General features: G+C 41.6%; 1 protein-coding gene across 1 annotated transcript in view; it reads right to left on the bottom strand.

Annotated features, from left to right (window-relative positions):
• Positions 1–17,500, bottom strand: part of LOC138052666 (sperm-associated antigen 17-like) — a 40,573-nt gene that overhangs the window by 1,468 nt on the left and 21,605 nt on the right. Inside the window, exons 16-26 of the mRNA XM_068899210.1 lie at positions 12,742–13,081; positions 11,521–12,003; positions 9,152–9,286; positions 6,750–7,000; positions 6,154–6,205; positions 6,001–6,048; positions 5,313–5,510; positions 4,285–4,449; positions 3,029–3,427; positions 1,502–1,620; positions 400–651 (exon numbers count right to left, since the gene is read on the bottom strand). Coding sequence (XP_068755311.1) covers positions 400–651; positions 1,502–1,620; positions 3,029–3,427; positions 4,285–4,449; positions 5,313–5,510; positions 6,001–6,048; positions 6,154–6,205; positions 6,750–7,000; positions 9,152–9,286; positions 11,521–12,003; positions 12,742–13,081 — 2,442 coding nt within the window. The remainder of the gene's footprint in view (positions 1–399; positions 652–1,501; positions 1,621–3,028; positions 3,428–4,284; positions 4,450–5,312; positions 5,511–6,000; positions 6,049–6,153; positions 6,206–6,749; positions 7,001–9,151; positions 9,287–11,520; positions 12,004–12,741; positions 13,082–17,500) is intronic.

Here is a 17,500-nt window from a genome sequence, read left to right as displayed (position 1 = left end):
ACCTCTTGTTGCGTCCTAGGATTAAGTCATGGAACTGCAAGCCTCAAAATAGTCTTCTTTTATTCAGGGTAGGACTGAAGCAATGGTGGTTCTTTCGCTTAAGATTTAATAAACGGATAGTTTTGTGCAGGGTGGTTGGCCAGATACGATGACTTTGTGGGACCCTTCACGCACGCAGTTCGCTTTTTAAGGGTGACTTGTGCCGCCTGACCGAACCGATCGGCGTTACTCTGCTTCGTTCAACTTGGGTGTGATTGAACGCCCAACGACGCCTCTCCCATTAACGAGTAAAATCGTCTGGCGTTAGAGTAAAATCTATTCAGTGTCACTTTCAGGGGTCAATGGATTGATGGGGACATTTGACTGAGTTTAAGAATAATTTGAAATTGAGGAACTTACCGGACCCGGCTTATAAAGAACCCTCAATCCAGTTGAAGGCGGAGGTTGCTTGACTTTATATCGACAGCTGTCGATACCAACATTTTTCAGCAGCACGTTGCTCACGTATGTACAGCCTTCCTTCAGTACACCAAATGACACTTGCGGAGGTAACAACTCAAACCCACGAAGCCTCTCTATGCGCTCTTGATCGCCTCCAGCAACGGACACGGTTTGGACTCGTCGCCGCACGGGCCCCTCTATCTCAAAAAACTGAAACGAAGAAAACCAATCAAAGTGAATTCCATTCTAGGGTCCGTGCTGTTTCCACATATGATAACTTTACAGACGTCTTACATTGCATCTACACAAACATTGATAAAATGAGCCTTTCAACCTAATGCAAACACCTTTTACCATTAAATAAACTGGCGGTCATTTCCGAGCTGTGAGTGGCATGGACGCATTCTTCATGTGACGTCACAACCCTGCTTTGCAATGCAGTCTTTTTGAAGACAAAAACGCAAAACACTATGTGGAAGAAAATCAGGAATAGACACATTCCTTTCGAAACACTATCCAATCATACGTCAAGAAAAGCCCTCGCTAGCTTTTTATTGGATACTCGCATATAGGAATTTGACACTTTTTGTATCTATGCCAATGATAGCGGGCAACCAACAGGGATGGACCGAGTCAGGAACCCATGACCCGGAGCCTACAACTCTACTGTGTTCGTGTCACGGCGTTTTCACAGACCGATTTATTTTTAGATTGAATTTCCCGCTAATGAGACTCCCACAGGAGCCCGATGACCAATTACCAGAAATTAAGCTGACGTCATAGGGTCACCGAATCGGAACTGCCTTTGTTTTTTCCGGAGAAGATAGTCTAAAAATAGATCGGTCTGTAAAAATGCCGTTACATAGGCCCAGTATGGGAGCTGTAGGCTCCGGGTCATGGGTTCCTGACCGAGTACGGTACTCCTTTTGTGATAAACCCCACCACACATTCCCCCCCCTCTGAAATAGTCTTTACGTTTGCTCAGACTGGCTCCAGGAATTATTTAGCTCCTTTTATTTGAAAAACACTAAAAATTCCAGTGTTACTGCTTTTTACTTACCGGGGTGTTAGGAAGAGCTCCCGGCTTTCCACCCCTAATGCAGCTAGGCATTTTTACTCTCTCGGTTCGGGCTTCCCCTGTCACAGATTGGCCCCTGGGGCCAACTTGCGGAATATCAACTGCAGGACAAACGAACACGATCACTGTTTTGGTAACCTGAGGGATGTACGATGGCAATCCCGCAGTGTGGCAAAAGAAATTACTGCATGTGCGATGAAAGGAATGATCAATTAAGTTACCGAAAAAAGGTAATTCTGGTTTTCAATTTAAAACTAGCGCTAACAGCAGACCAATACAAAGTTGATGAACCGTAGACAGTTAATTGAGCCAGATGTAGCGCAAGGCAAGTATACGCAACCGGTGCTAAACGAACAACGAAAACAATATATTTATTACAAAAGACGACAAAAGTTAATGGAAAAACGAAAGTTACATTATTTTTAAATTACAGCCGTGTTCACATTAGGCCTCGATCATGATCAAATTATAATCGAATTAAATCTGAAATGGGTTCACATCAACTAATTACAGTCCCTGATTATAACTGGAATATAAACAACCTTAAGGGGCTTGTTTGAAGTAATTACAGTGCGTAATTAGGGAGCTTAAGCACGTGCGTTTTTGAAACGCGGACGACAGCCGGAAGTGAGCCGTTTTCTCTTTTAATTTGTATTCACACAACCACATTTACATTACTAAGTATCGTTTCTCCGTGAGAGATGATTAGTATAAAAAACAGGCTGGGAAATACCACTGTCCTGGCACGCGAAATGTTCTCTTCCGGTTGCCGTCCGCGTCTCAAAAACGCGCGTGCTTAAGCTCCCTATTGAGCAGAATGGCGAACACGTGGTGGTATGAGCAGACGAAATTTCTAATCGCTTTATGGAACGGCGATTCGGATTTGTCTTCTTCTATTCTCGGAAGCTATCCTTGGTTCTCTTCTCTCCTCAAGCACGGTGACGATAATCGTGGCAGCCACGCACCATTTTGTCTCACACTGCGAGGTTACCCTGTCTATTGTATTTGAATTTTCGCAGTTGTGAACAGAACCATAATTGAATAAAATTGAATGAAATATGACAGCCTGAATTATACTTCAGTTGATCATAATCAATGTTGAGTGTGAACAGGGCTTAAGTAAATGAATTGAGCACAAATATATAAGTAACAACTAGAGTGAATAATGAAAACGAGAATAGCTTTTTTAGAAGGATAATTATCTTCGTTGTTAGATAATTTAATAAAAGTGCATGGGTTTTTTTTTGGTTAAAGACTTTTTCGGTAGGTAGCATCGAAGAGAATTCCCGCACACTTTTGGACCAAGTTTCAAATGAAAATTAAGTTTCTCAATAAGCCTTGTGTGCAAAACATCCCTCATAAAAGGGCTGTCTTTTCCCAGCACAATCCACGAGCGATTAGTTAGTTGCCACTTTTCCTTTTGACATTTCCAGTCGTGCATTTTGACTTCCTTCACTGCTAAGATGTCGAGTTTTCTGACATGCGCGGTAAATGAAATTTCAAGCTCACCTGAAAACAATGGAGCGGTTCCATCTTCATTCGGGTCTTCCGCCTCAACTGGTCCCGCCACCTCCTCCCCAAGGGATGACGCAGCCTCCATCTCTTGCACAGACTCTAAATTCGTAGTCCAATGAGGGGGATCTTCCTGAAGTGGTGACTCGTGTGAGACAAGCTCAGAGGCTTGTTTTGGCGTAGGATTACTTGGGCGAGGATTACCAGCAGTGGAGGCTTTAAGTGGGGTAGGATTAGTTGGACGCAGCGGAGTGGGGGTGCCGTTACCAGAGGCATGACCAGGGGTGGGGTTGGTAGGTCTCATACTGTTGGGTGTCGAGCTACCTTGTTGTACAATAATTTGTTGTGCTGTGTCGCCGTTTGTTGAAGTTTCTGTGGAAAGGTTCGCTTCTCCATCTATAGAGGAAACGTTTATAAGAGATTATTCTTGTAAACATTCTACGATACGAAAAGAATGGTTAAGGCGCGCCGACTCTGGGCCAGCTTTGGACTCAAAACGGCAATGAACTGAGGTCATAATCAGGGCTACTAGGCTCCCGCAAGGAGGTAAATAATAATAATAATAATAACAATAATAATAATAATAATAATAATAATAATAATAACGATAACGATAACGATAACGATAACGATAATGATAATGATAATAATTATAGAACTTTATTTTCACACGATAATGTTTTGAAGCTGAATAGCTTGTGGGGTCGTGCACAAATGAAATCAAATCAAATTAATACATATCAAATCATATTGGTTCTTGAGCCGAGGGGAAAACCGGAGTACACGGAGAAAAACCTCTCGGTGCAGAGTAGAGAACCAACAAATTCAACCCACATTTGTCTCCGGATCTGGGAATCGAACCCGGGCCACATTGCTGGGAAGCTAGTGCTTTCTTCAGTGTGTCATCCCTGCATAAGAAGGCTACCAAAGACGGGCGCGCTCGAAATTCTATTTGGAAAAGGATGAATGGTCCAGTTAGGTGGCAGGATTTTCAAGTAGATACTCCAAATTAACCTTTTTAAAACCACTAAACCGGTTTTCTATGAGGTGGTCCTGATAACGAAATCAACGTTTTGGACAAATTTCCAATATCAGTGCGTTTTGGCATCTTTCAAAGCTTTTTTGCTTCTTCTTCGCCACACATGACCAAACAAGTTTCAAGCTTTAAACCCACGATGTATAACTATCACTTTATATTTACTTCCAGCTCTACCTATGCCCTCCAAGTAGAAAAGGAATCCTTGGCCTTTTACCTGTCTGATCAGATGAGGCACTTTCGTTCTGTACGGTAACGTCTGGTGTCTCTAAAGGGCTACTTTCCCCAGGAGGTGGATGACGGGTCTGGTAGGCCAACTCAGATGTTAATGCGTCCATGTTTGGTACCCTCTGACTGTAGAGGCCGCTTAAAAATTCTTGACCTGGCAATTAAAAGACACATTTCCTTTCCTCCCGCTTTTAAGTCATTAAAATTAATGTTAACACATTCAAAATTACCTTCGTGTGGATGAAGTCTGAATAAGTACGGGAGAAAAAAACAAACAACAACAAAAAAAGAAACTGAAGAAAGAGAAGAGAAAAAAAGCAACAACAAACAGACAAGTTACGTGCAAGGTTTGAGTTTACGTTTTCCCAGTCTTTTAGCTCAACAAGGAAGTCTCTAAAACGAGTCACAAACTAACGTCGTTTTCTTGATCAATCTTATGCTGAATTTAACGTCTAAACCTAATGCTATTGCTTTTCCGTCCTTGTGAAAAAGAACCCGCGTGAAACCAAAACCAAAACCAAAACCAAAAGAAAACAAGCACGACACATTGATTTATTAATTAAGCCGAACTCGATTTAGCGATCCAAATGTACCAAATGGTGATTTCTGCTGTGACTTATGTTTACGCTAGTATTTCACCATTTCGTCACCCGTCAAACAAAAATCGTTCTTTTCACTAAAGCAATCATTCAGAGTCCTTGGTTTTCATTTGAAGTCAAAAAGATCATGTTAGCCTCTTGACTAAGCAGTGTAGGCCATGTTTGTGTTTGAAACTGAACTACTCTCAACATTTGGGAGATGTATTCATGAATGGTGACTCTGGCGAACTCAAACAACGAGCGCTCTTTACAGACGACAAACCAATGATATTCCTATTGCTAGTTCAAATTCTCTATGACTGAGTCACCAAAGCTTCGTCGTAACTAAGCCACTAAACTATGTGTAAGCATTTTCTCAGTTTAGTTTAGGTTTTTTAAAAACGTAGTTATTGATTACGTAAGTGAAAACCAAGAATACCTTGACTTGTTTCAAAGTAGGGAGGCACTTCTTTGTATCTCAATGCATGCTTCCCATACTCCAACTCGGCCAGCTCTATTCGGTCCCGCTCCCACTCGAAGGCAGATCGCTTCCACTTGGGCGGTGGTGGTGGAGGAACTGGGTCGGGACTTATCTCTTCAATGTACTTGGAACTGATACCTTCATTTTGCGTCTTATCTGGAATAATTGATTAAGATATTTACTGCGATTTTCATAATTCCTGGGGAATCTCATCTTCTAGCGACAACGGCCAAACTGCGTTTTGGCTTCCATCAATCAAACGAAATCAATTTGATGCATCACATAACCTACCAATCGGCATCTTTGGTTCTTACGTTACATTCGTACATTTGAACTCGAGTCGTTGGAAAGCGTTGGAATCTGTACGAATCTCTCCTTACTGAAGAACCTCCAGTAAGATATCATAATGATATTCGAGCTGCGAGCTAAACAAAAACTCCAATTCATTTTCCGGAGGCGGAGTCGATCTCTCCGGCTATGTTCGGAAATTCGATTGATGGAAGCCTAAACGCAGTTTGGCGCTTAGCGCTTGAACGTGAGATTTCGCAGAATTATGAAAATCGCAGTAAAAGGCAATGATGAAAAAGACATGAACTCTGAATGAAGAAGGCAAAAGACAGAGCAAAGTCTAAATGTAAAAACTTACCTGAGAGTGTTTTAATCGTGTCTCTTATTTCGTCTTTCAAGGCCACTCCTACAATGATATTAAAGCGAAGATAACGTAAGAAGTTATCCGAAAACACAATACGCAAATACGATAAAGAGGAGTTATAACTGAAGTACCAAAAATTATTTCAACCTTTGTCTTCCCGCAGTTTTGCTTCCTTTTCGGCTTCCTCTCGCAGCCTGACCTGCAAGTTGAAAACGTTCAGTTAACCTTCTTCAAAGAGTCACGCTCTTTTCGTTTCTGTCACCATATTTACGTCCAGTTTGTTAACTCGTGGGTGCGATACTCTGATTTGCTAAAAATGCGCGCACCAATTTCTAGTCGCCTATAATCAGAAGCAATACCAGAAGTTAATGAATAATGACTTGGGTCTCACAAATTTTCCCGCAATAAAAGTCAAAGGAAGGTATTGGCTTCTCAAAAACAAGTCAATCGTACGTGGTCAACGATCAAAGTTCATTTCCTTTGAAAGTGGGGGAAGGATTGCGTGCATTTATCTCCCCCGAAAAGAGAGAAACGACGACCGGAAATACGTCGGCGTTCGCAGGCTTAGGCCGTCGTCGTTTCTTAACTACCTGATGCTACATTCGGACCCGGGTCTCCCCAAAGTTTCTGGAGAGAGGAATTGGCCTCAAGCTCGGTTCATTCGATTGGCATTTAAAACATAAATTACTTCAGGTCTGAATGACCGTCTGCACGACAAGCATCACAAAGACTCATATACTCACTTTAGCTGCCAGCTCCTCGGCGGCACTCCATTCCCTGTCATCCCGCGGATCTTGTGGCAGTAATCGATCCAAATCAGTTTGCCTCTTTTCTACGTATTCCCTGTAAGCCTCCATAGCTTTGATTATCTGCTGGCGTTGTTCTTTGGTCAGCGGTTTGTATTGTATCAGTTGGCGGAACTCAATTGTCTGTGGACACGTGATGTGGGGAGGAGGTATTGGCTTCACAGAGGTACCAATGTTTAGACCTTGACCTTGAAAGAGTTTTGACTATTAGGCTCTAGTTGTTCAAATACTGGATAACTTTATCCATTGGATAAGTAGCTATCCAGAGTTTACAATATAACTCACATCAAACGTTGGCCAAGGTTTTAGTACACATCTTAACTTAAATGTGCTTTAGAGCAGTTTTCAACTGAGTGTCGAAAGTAATTAGCGAATTGCTTTGGTCTTGTATTACTTCACTCAGTCATTGGTTCAAAGTTCTCGCGCCATTTTTTCAACCAATCGGAAGTGAAACCAAAACCAATCGAGGCTTGCGCGTGCACATTTTCCCGCACTTTGTGTCGGCTACGTGTAATTACTTCGAGTTTTGATTGGTTTACTGGATTGTATCCGTCCTTTTTGATGGGCCAAAGTAATTACTTTGGTTTTGGTTTTACGACACTCGATTGAAACTCGCTCTATGTGAATACTCGTGGTTACGGGGAGCAAATACTGAAATCATTGCACGGAGGCTATAACCCACACTTCAAATATACATTTTTTTCATTGATCAGTAGAACACATGAGCCCAGCAAATTGACCTTCTCCCAAACGAATGGCTTCATAGCTCAGTTGGTAGAGCATTTCACTGGCATCGCAGAGGTCATAGGTTCGAATCCCGTTGAACCCACCTGAATTTTCCAGGTGTCTATAAAAAGCGACAATAGCTTTAAATTGTCCACATACGTGCAAGGATCACTTCTATCGTTTGTTCCATCGTTCGCACTTCAAATATGCATTTCTTCACAGAGTGAAACTATCGAATAGTGACTTATAATAACAATAATAATAATAATAATAATAATAATAATAATAATAACAATAACAATAACAATAATAATAATAATAATAATAAAAATAAAAATAATAATAATATTTCATCCACTGGATAAAAATATCCGGCCTATCCTGGGGCCAGAACAATAACAACGATTTTAAAAACTCATTAATAATTCATGAGCCTAACAGCCTATCAAAACACCGATAAAACGTCACGTGTATGAGCTCTATATCCTGATAAAACACTCTTCGTTAGTATTCTTTATATGAAGAATACTAATAAGGCATAGCTTGTTTTTCTTGTATGCTAATATTCACCTCTCACAATTTGAACCATTGTTTTGAGTCCAGAGGAACACGCTCTTTGTGGAATGTTTTTTAAGCCGTTCAAAAAACTCGCAGCACATGTTTTATCGGGTCTAAAAACACTCGGCTACGCCTCGTGTTTTTAAACCCCGGTAAAACACTGCTGCTCATTTTTTGAACATTACATAATTGGTATTGAATTCTCAGTTGCTACTACTAGTGAGACTGGCGTGGATGGTTCTAACAGTTCGTAAGGTTATTTCAGGCAGCCAATACTAGAGACTTTAGATTATATGGAAATTATACATCATTGAAAGCAAGGCAAGTTGAGAGTACAAATAAAATTTGGTGTTATTATGGCTAAAGTGCTGTTTAGTTCACGCATGCTCCAATTTACTGTCGTTATGACGGGAGACATTTGAATGAATGAATATGTAGTTGAGCACTCCCCTATTGGCTTTTCAGGGTCAATGAACAACACTTAGTGGGGGACTTTGCCAGACTGCTTTTATGGCGCAAATGGCAGCCGTGCAATTTACAATCTTAACTGAATGACAAGTAGTTTACACAGGTGCCTCCAAAAGAGAATAAGCGAGAGACCACGTAACTTACTCTTCTTGAACAGTTTGTGGGTTCTTTAACGTCCCACACAAGTGATGTGAGACGGGCCCCACGGTTTATCGTCCTTATCCGAGAAGACTAACCATTTGCGGATATCATTACAAAGGCAGCACTTCTCCTCAGTTACTTTAAGACCCTGGGTGCTAGTCCGGCCGGAGTCGAACTCACGACCTCCCGAATGGCAGCCCGGTGCTCAACCAACTGAGCCACCGGTTTGCATTTGCATTTGATAACGAAGGACGTCCCATCTCCTCAGATGTTAAGAGAGCACGAGTGCTGCTCCGGCTAGAGTCCCACGACCACCTTCCGGGATTTCTTTACCAACTGAGCTAAATGGTGAGTGGTTATTGCCACTGTACTACTTTAGGTTTACGAATTTAACGATACCAAAGAAACCCGTGGTCCGTTCTTCTACTGAAGCGAAAGCCTCTCACCAGCATTGGTGCCAAAAGCAGGCCCTTGCGTTTTGAATTCCCTGGAAGGCATTTCTTTGAAGTCCCTCTCTCTGAGACCCTGAGGAATAATGAGCTTCTCATCCTTTTCTTTCAACCAAATCTTGCTGGTTCCACCTTAAGGAAAGCAGAAATCGTTGATACCGGGAGCTTACAACCCGGGAACTACAATTTTCAAACCTCCAATTCGGATTACTGTTTATCAGACCGTCAATATTTGGAATAGATTCGGACAGAGGCCCATGACCTTGAAGCGTTTAAGGTGATTCCCTTGTTTTACACCGCGCATCTCATACTGCGCATAACATTGCAACTCGGAGATGGCGGCGTTTCACCCCGGCCATGTAAAGAGAGGCAATAAAAGGCCGCTTTTGCTGCTCAAGAGCTTTTAAGAGCAATCATGATAACTCTTTTCGGTTAAGAAGGTGTCGTTTTGGAACTCGCCCCAGTCCTTTCGCGGAAAATGATCATTTTGAAGCCGAAATTACCCCTTTGCCATGCATTATCATAGTTTTGCGAGGAAACGAGCACGGTGACCCCTCCCCCCCCCCCCCCCCATTTTTAATGGTTTTATTTACTCGTAATAGGTACACGGAAAACATTTTAAGGAGAAAAAAAGTGGGATAGTAGAAGTTGTAGTATTTACATATAAATGACGTGAAACTGCATTTGGAGCCAGACACTGTGTGCAAGGTGATGACTGTAGCGGTCTAATTTGCTGACATTTCTTTGCAAGATTGAGCAATTTGAAATCACTTTACTTATAGATTATAACCCGGACAAACAAATAAGTTTTCAATAATACTTAATAGCTTTTGGTACATGACAACAATTTTTCCGGTTGATCTAGTTTTGAACGCTTCTCGCATAATTCGGTAAAAAACACAGCGCGAAAACAAGCACGGTGACCCCATCTTTTTAATGTATTTTTTACATGTCCTTTGTATGAATATCAATTGTGCCAAGTTTGAGACAAATCTGGATAGTACGTCATTTTCAAGGGAATTCCCTTAACTCTGGTTCAGAGCTTGGGTTTTTTGAGTTAAAAAAATTCCTTATTTGGATGTAACGTGCATTTTCCAGCGCGTGCAGCATCGATCTTATTTTTGTCCATATTTGGGCATAAAATTGGTGTCCTAAAATCCCCAGCGTTGTTCCAAGGAAAAGAGTTGCAAGTTACACGCTTCAAGATCATATGCTTCTGATTCCGAGCAGTCGTTTTATCCTCTCATCGCACACGTGGGCAGAAATGAAAACATTATGAAAATTTTGGGTGATAGTGATAGACGTTTTGAGGAGGGAGTTCCCCGGGTCCAGGTCTCGCGCTACCAGCTCGCGTGGCGTACGCCCGGGCTTCACAAGCAGTTTTCATAATATCCTGGCGCCCGCCTAAGGTATGAATAAAAAGAGACTGGTTGTAGTCTATTTTTAGAACAGCTTTTCCGCCATTCAAAGTGGAGTAAAATGGTTTAGTGATGAGCTACTGTCAATGCTGTGTTTCTTAAATCTCTTTACGAAACATGTAATTTCTGACGGTTGAATGATCGAATTAGTCAGAAAATAATATTCTGACGGTACGATAGGGTGTCATGGGAGCTGTTACGAGTATTTACTTTTGCAGGAGATTTTGATAAGTAAAGTAAAGTAAAATCCTTTATTTAAAAACACGATTAGCGTTTAAGCACTACATGCTTGAGGGATCGTGTATCTAATTAATTATCTAATTATCTGATCATTCTATAGGTCGGTCAGTCTCCTTGTTTGCTTGCTTTTTTTTTAGTTCGTTCGATTTATTATGATCTACTGGTTCAGTTATATTGTGTTTGCCGTTTAGTTGTTCTCTTTCTTCGGGGTCTTCCGCTGCTGCATTAGATGAGGAATACGTTTCCTCACTGATATTTTTTGGACACATCTAAAGGAGTGGTTTTTCGTCTCTGGCGCAGCACTTCTTCTCATAAGATAATAAACCTTCACGCGTTATTTGTATGGCACTATAGGCTGTAATCAGGATTCGTTTGCACTGTAACCGACCGACGCATCCCAAATAAACTTCCACATTGAAGTGTGGTAGTGTAGTCAGAATGACATTTGCTACACTAGCCAAACGAACTGCAAAGAAAATTATCCAAACTCTTTCTTTTTATACTTTCATGGATTTCACGTGTTTATTTTCAAAAACTAACGTTTTCTATGCCGCGCTGTAAGCCGAGTTGAGTAGTTTGACAATTCATTCTCTGCGTGAGCCGGCGCCCTTTCAGAGTCGAAACAAATTTGATTGCGCTGGCGAGTTTGTTTATCTGGGTTGTTCTGGGCGAACTTGGAAAACAATGAGCACAATTCTCTACAGTTACCTTCATAAGGCTTTATGATGGTTAGTCCTATGACGTCCGGGTCCCCATCAAATGGACTCTTCAGGACAGCTGTAGCGGGATCCTCCTCAGCACGGTCTAAGAACTCCTTTACGTCAGCATGGCGCAAAAGCTCTGAGCCTGTTCCATCAGCATGTATAATAAAGAAACGAGGCACTAAGGGGCTCACGGGTGCTAATTGAATGGGACCGCTCTCAGAAAGCACCTCTTTTTTACTTCCAACTTCATTTGGATTCGAATTTGTCTCCTTGGTGACAGGTTTAGTCTGCGTATTTTCAATTGCAATTTGTCCATTTGACATGACATTGAAGTGGGTACCTTTCGTATCCGTCAGTTCACAACAGAGCTGGTTTGATGTGCGCATAATATAAATGCCCTGAAACGCTTTTGAATCGTTCAGCCCTGTCACAGAGAGGTCAGATTGCATGTTGCCTTGGGTGTCACGCCCATAATACGTCACAACACCTAGAAAAATAAAACAGATACGAAATAAGCAGAGAATCATACTACGGGGAACCACTATCAACCGATAACTCCTTCAGATGGGAGTGGATAGTATGCCCTAAGATTGATAAAAAACACACGAACGTTAGCTTATTGTTAGTTCGTCTTGTCTCAAATACCTGCAAAAGAGATATAACTAAAAAGTCTTTAAAAGCTTGGTTTTTCCGGCACGAAATAGAAGCGTGGTTTTCCTCAGCGAAGTACAAGCATAGAGATATATAGATGCATTGAAATCGAATGCAGATATTAGCGTGAGTTAGATACACAACGATTTTGATAAGAGTCACAGTGTTTCATGCCTGCCTCGTCTTCAAAGCGAGTCGAAGTGCGAAGTTTTCATTCATATGTAAAGAAAGTAGAACTAATTACCATCACAAAAACTTCGCACTTAGACTCGCTTTGAAGAGGAGGCAGACATGAGCTCGGAAATGGCCTAAATTCACAGTGTCCGTTAAAGTCTGCTCCTCAAACAGCTGCATTTACACTAACCTAAAAATAACGCTTACCTTAACAATGACCTTATTGCTGGAAATAAGTAGCGAACACTTACACTTTAGGTACAATTCGTATTGGACATCAAAAGTGCATTCTTAAGGCGTATCCTTATCTGATTAGCGCTCCTGTTCGTACACTTGTTTTTGTTCATTTCACTAAATTAGACAAAATTGTAAATCAGCTCTAAGGCTTTGCATCTCTCACCCGTGGCACCAACATGCAACCGAGAGCCATCTGGCCTGTGCATCAAGGACACGCCATCTGCTTGCGTATAAAGGCTGCTGCCACTTCCCCAGATGGTCTCACAGGAACCCCAGTCACAATCAAAAATCAATGTCGCAAATCCGGGGCACTCCACTTTGACAAACATCTTCATGACCTCACAGAATTCCGCTTCCTCTCCAGTCTCGTTGTCTGGAGCCCGTAATTCTTGTCTGTCCTGTTTCCAGAAAGTTGTTATTCGAGTTCCGTCAGCGTGCTCCACTATTCGCGTTCCATCTTGACGTTCCACGGTTATAACGTTATCTTCGCGTGTTTTGAGGACCTGTGAAAAGTTGGCACGAGGAAAGTATTGATAGCTAAAAGTGATTTATCGGCCCACCATTTAATTAGTTTGAATTATCACACAAAGAAACACAATTTTGTTGAAAGTTTGCAGACTATCATACACTCAGTTGAGAAACTGCTCTGAGCTCTGAGTTAAGATCTTCTCAGATTGTACTGAAATTTGAAGCAAGAAACAAGCAGGATTTCACTTCCGGGTTCCCATGGCTTAGTGAATGAAACTTAATATCATCTCCTCTTCTCGTTCCAGATCTCATCGTTTCTTTTAGCCGCCGGGGCCTTCGCACGAGAAAGCAAAGCGTTCTGGAGACATAGGAGATTCAATTTTCTCATTGGTTAGCTTGCGAACAATAGAATCTTGACCCGGAGGTAAAAATGGCCAATGTCGCCCTTTGCCCTTCGTTTTCTCATGCGATGGCCCCGCCGGCTACGAGAAACGGTGTGATCTGGGAACGAGAATGACCATTCAACTTCATATGCATGTATGCAACTTTCAAGTATAAATCAGTTTAAACTTATTCCACATCGATTCAACTTTTTCTTTATTCTCGAAAATGTTGAATAATGTTGAAGCCGTTTGAACACTCTATTCAACAATTGTAGAACACACGCATGCTCACATCAGGCCGCAAACGTCAATATGGCGTAGTTTATCTGGATGAGAGAGACTGGTTTCTGGTTCTTAGCTCCTCGCAATCAAAGTTCGCGAAAGTGTTGGTTCTTTTGTTCATAAATGGCGGCTAAGTAATTATTCTTTTGTCTTTATGCTAATCATCCTAACTAGCCTCGTAAACACGAGCAAAATTCAAAAGAATTTTTGTTCCAAAGTGAGGCTAGTTTGGATGATTAGCACAAAGACAAAAGAATAATTTCTTGACCGCCATTTATGAATGTATCAGTCTATGTTGGAACCATTTGAACGGCCTCCGCTTTGTTTTTGCGTCCAATATTTGCCCAACACCCCACGTCAGCCACTACAACATATTGCATCGAGGCATGTGATACCAGTGGAGGGGGATGAGAAAAGCTATTTCCTCACTTCAGATTTAAAGAGGATAGGTGAACTCATCACACAAACTTTAGAAAACCCTGATGTTGTGAAACGGCATCGAAAAAGAAGAGAGAGAGAGGAGTTAAACAAAGAAAATTCCCAACGGTAATTGGCGTGCATGGAGTGACAGGTAAACCATGTTACAGTGTTACTGTAATTTTCAGGCTTCAAAACGAGGAAATAATCACAGCGTTTCTAACAGTTTGACTGTGTCAGCAACGGAGACAAAGATGGAGGATAGCAGTGGCTAAAATGGGCGATGAAGATAAAGACGAAAGACGATGTATGATGATGATGGTAAAGAAAAGGATGTATGCTTCCGGCCAAAATAAAATGGCGGATGTTAATGAGGTTCCAGCTTCATTTGAATCAAATCCTCCATTTTTATTGATGTCCCTCCCGTTCCCATAAAAACTCTCCATTTCCAATATGCAAATTTTATGCAAATAATATGCAGCCGTATATGTAGTTGAGGTGGTCATGGTGGTCACAGTGGTCGTGGGGGTCATGGTGGTTGTGGTGGTCATGGTAGTTGTGGTGGTTATGGTGGTCACAGTAGTTGTGGTGGTCGTGGTTGTCACAGTGGTCATAGTGGTCACAGTAGTTGTGGTGGTTGGTCACAGTAGTCGTGGTGGTTATGGTGGTCATGGTTGTCACAGTAGTTGTGGTGGTCGAGGTTGTCACAGTGGTCATAGTGGTCACAGTAGTCGTGGTGGTTATGGTGGTCATGGTTGTCACAGTAGTTGTGGTGGTCGTGGTGGTCACAGTGGTCATGGTGGTCACAGTGGTCGTGGTGGTCACAGTAGTTGTGGTGGTCATGGCGGTCATGGTAGTTGTGGTGGTTATGGTGGTCACAGTGATCGTAGTGGTCACAGTAGTTGTGGTGGTCGTGGTTGTCACAGTGGTCACAATAGTTGTGGTGGTCACAGTAGTTGTGGTGGTTATGGTGGTCACAGTGATCGTAGTGGTCACAGTAGTTGTGGTGGTCGTGGTGGTCATAGTGGTCACAGTAGTTGTGGTGGTCATGGTGGTCACAGTAGTTGTGGTGGTTACAGTGATCGTAGTGGTCACAGTAGTTGTGGTGGTCGTGGTTGTCGCAGTGGTAATAGTGGTCACAGTAGTTGTGGTGGTCATGGTGGTTGTGGTGGTCGTGGTAGTCAGTAGTTGTTGGTCACAGTAGTCGTGGTGGTCATGGTAGTTGTGGCGGTTATGGTGGTCACAGTGATCGTAGTGGTCACAGTAGTTGTGGTGGTCACAGTGGTCATAGTGGTCACGGTAGTTGTGGTGGTCATGGTGGTCACAGTGGTCGTGGTGGTCACAGTAGTTGCGGCCGTAAATACTATGGATAAACATGACTAAGGAACCTTGTCAAGACAACTTATGAGGTTCAACATAAGAGGTTCAACTTAAGCGCGTGCTGGCCCTGCTCTTTAAAATTTAAAAAACAGTCATTTTTAAAGGTATTAAAGTTTGGACAATCTTTTCTGTTGAAAAAATAAAATTTCTTTTACATGGCAAAATAACAATAATTCAGGCCATTATTACTTAAATAGCCAGTCAAGAGTGTGGACGTTTAATCTGAAAGGCAACAAATTAAATTCGCTGGCGCTAAATTCAAAGTTAATGTTCTCAAAATTCTTCAAAGGAAATAATATCGTAGGTTTTTACAAACGTTTCTTAAAATAATTACAAACATCTCTCAAAGATGCAGATTAGATGTTAAAACAATTGGGTAGTATGAGATGCGCTAGTTGTTGTCCCTGTACTGGATACACGATCCTTGACCAAGTGGTAATTCTTTCATCTGAGTGCCCACACTGTATTGAGTCCAAGGAAGACTTCTAGTTTAGGTCATGTATTACGCGCATCCTCTTAGCAATGCGATGGGTCAGCACCCCTACTCTCCACGCTTCAGTCATGCTAGAAATTACAAAAGTAAGCCTCGAACGGACGGAATCGACTCATGCCTGCTCAATGACTTTGTACTGCGAACTTGATTATACTGTAAGTGAACATCAGTGGTTCAAGTTCTAATACAGGAGAGCCGAGTAACCTGTGTCATGAAATCAAGCCAGCTATCGTGGTAGTCGTGGAGACATTCCCAGGTGGAGCTGATTAGGATTAAACTGCTGGGAATACCGTCGTCTAAGCTTGTTAAGGAAAATCGTTGTATTAAAAAGTATGAACGCTTCTCAGCTTGTTTATATTCTATCACCGTTGCCAACAAACCATTTTGCTTTAGATGAGATTAACAACATGTTCTACAGCTTTCTCTGGAGTGGATGGGGGGACAAAATTTAGCGAGATGTAATGATCAGTGATTATGAAAATGGAGGTTCAATTAATTAAGGATGATTGACATTAAATCTTTTAATAAAGCGCTCAAATAAACATGGGTCAAAAAATATTTGGACAACGGTAATAATGGTAAATGGAAATTGTTCTTTGATTCTGAATTACACGATTTCGGCGGGGCTGTTATCTTTAAGGGTAACCTCAGCAAAAATGATTTGGCAAAGTTCATACATATATCAGACGCTTTTACAACAGAAATTCTAAAAATCTGGTCAGATCGAAATCAGTTATGACGATAACATAACTTCCACCGAAAATTTGCTCTCTTTACCTCTTTGGCAAAATTCACTTGTGACAATTGGAAATAAACCTATTTACTACAAATCATGGTCTTCCAAAGGAATACAAAACGTCAGGCATTTAATGAAAGGCACAGATAACCTGCTAACTTTCACTGAATTCAAGGAACGCTACGACGTCAAAACAAATTTTCTTGTTTATCATGGGGTGGTATCGTGCATAAGATTGTTGAGGAATGCCATAGAAAACAAAAATAAAAAAAAAAACAGAGGTTTCAACACTTTTGTAGAAAACTTCATAAAAGCTCCAAAGCCCAATAGACTGGCTCACGAAAAGCTAGTCAGCGCTAAACAGAGTAGCCCAAGGAAAAGCCAATAGAAATTGTGTGTCGACTGCAGCCTTCAGCGCTCCAAAACAATTGACTGGGAGATGGCTAACAAACTCCCTTTCTGCAGCACTAAATCTACCAAATCAATATTTTTCAGTTTAAACTACTTCATACGGATGTTGGTCAAATGTTGAAACCGTTTAAACGGGCCTTAAGATTTTACTGCGGTTAACGCTGGACGATTTTACTCTGCAATGGGGGCCGGTTTAGGGGTGAGAGGTTAAACCAATAATGTTCCTGTTTAGTGAAGTCGTTACCATAAGCTTCGTCGTTGCCCAACTCCCTATTACGTCCGATATTCAAGAAAATGCAAAGCAATCAACACCTGCTCTGCAAGCTTACATTGATCCATATGTTGATGGTTT

This window comes from Montipora capricornis, chromosome 6, assembly GCF_036669925.1.
Source record: "Montipora capricornis isolate CH-2021 chromosome 6, ASM3666992v2, whole genome shotgun sequence".
In the NCBI taxonomy this organism is placed as follows: domain Eukaryota; kingdom Metazoa; phylum Cnidaria; class Anthozoa; order Scleractinia; family Acroporidae; genus Montipora; species Montipora capricornis.
The sequence above is the reverse complement of the archived record's forward strand: the minus strand, read 5'-3'. Positions and strand labels throughout refer to the sequence as shown.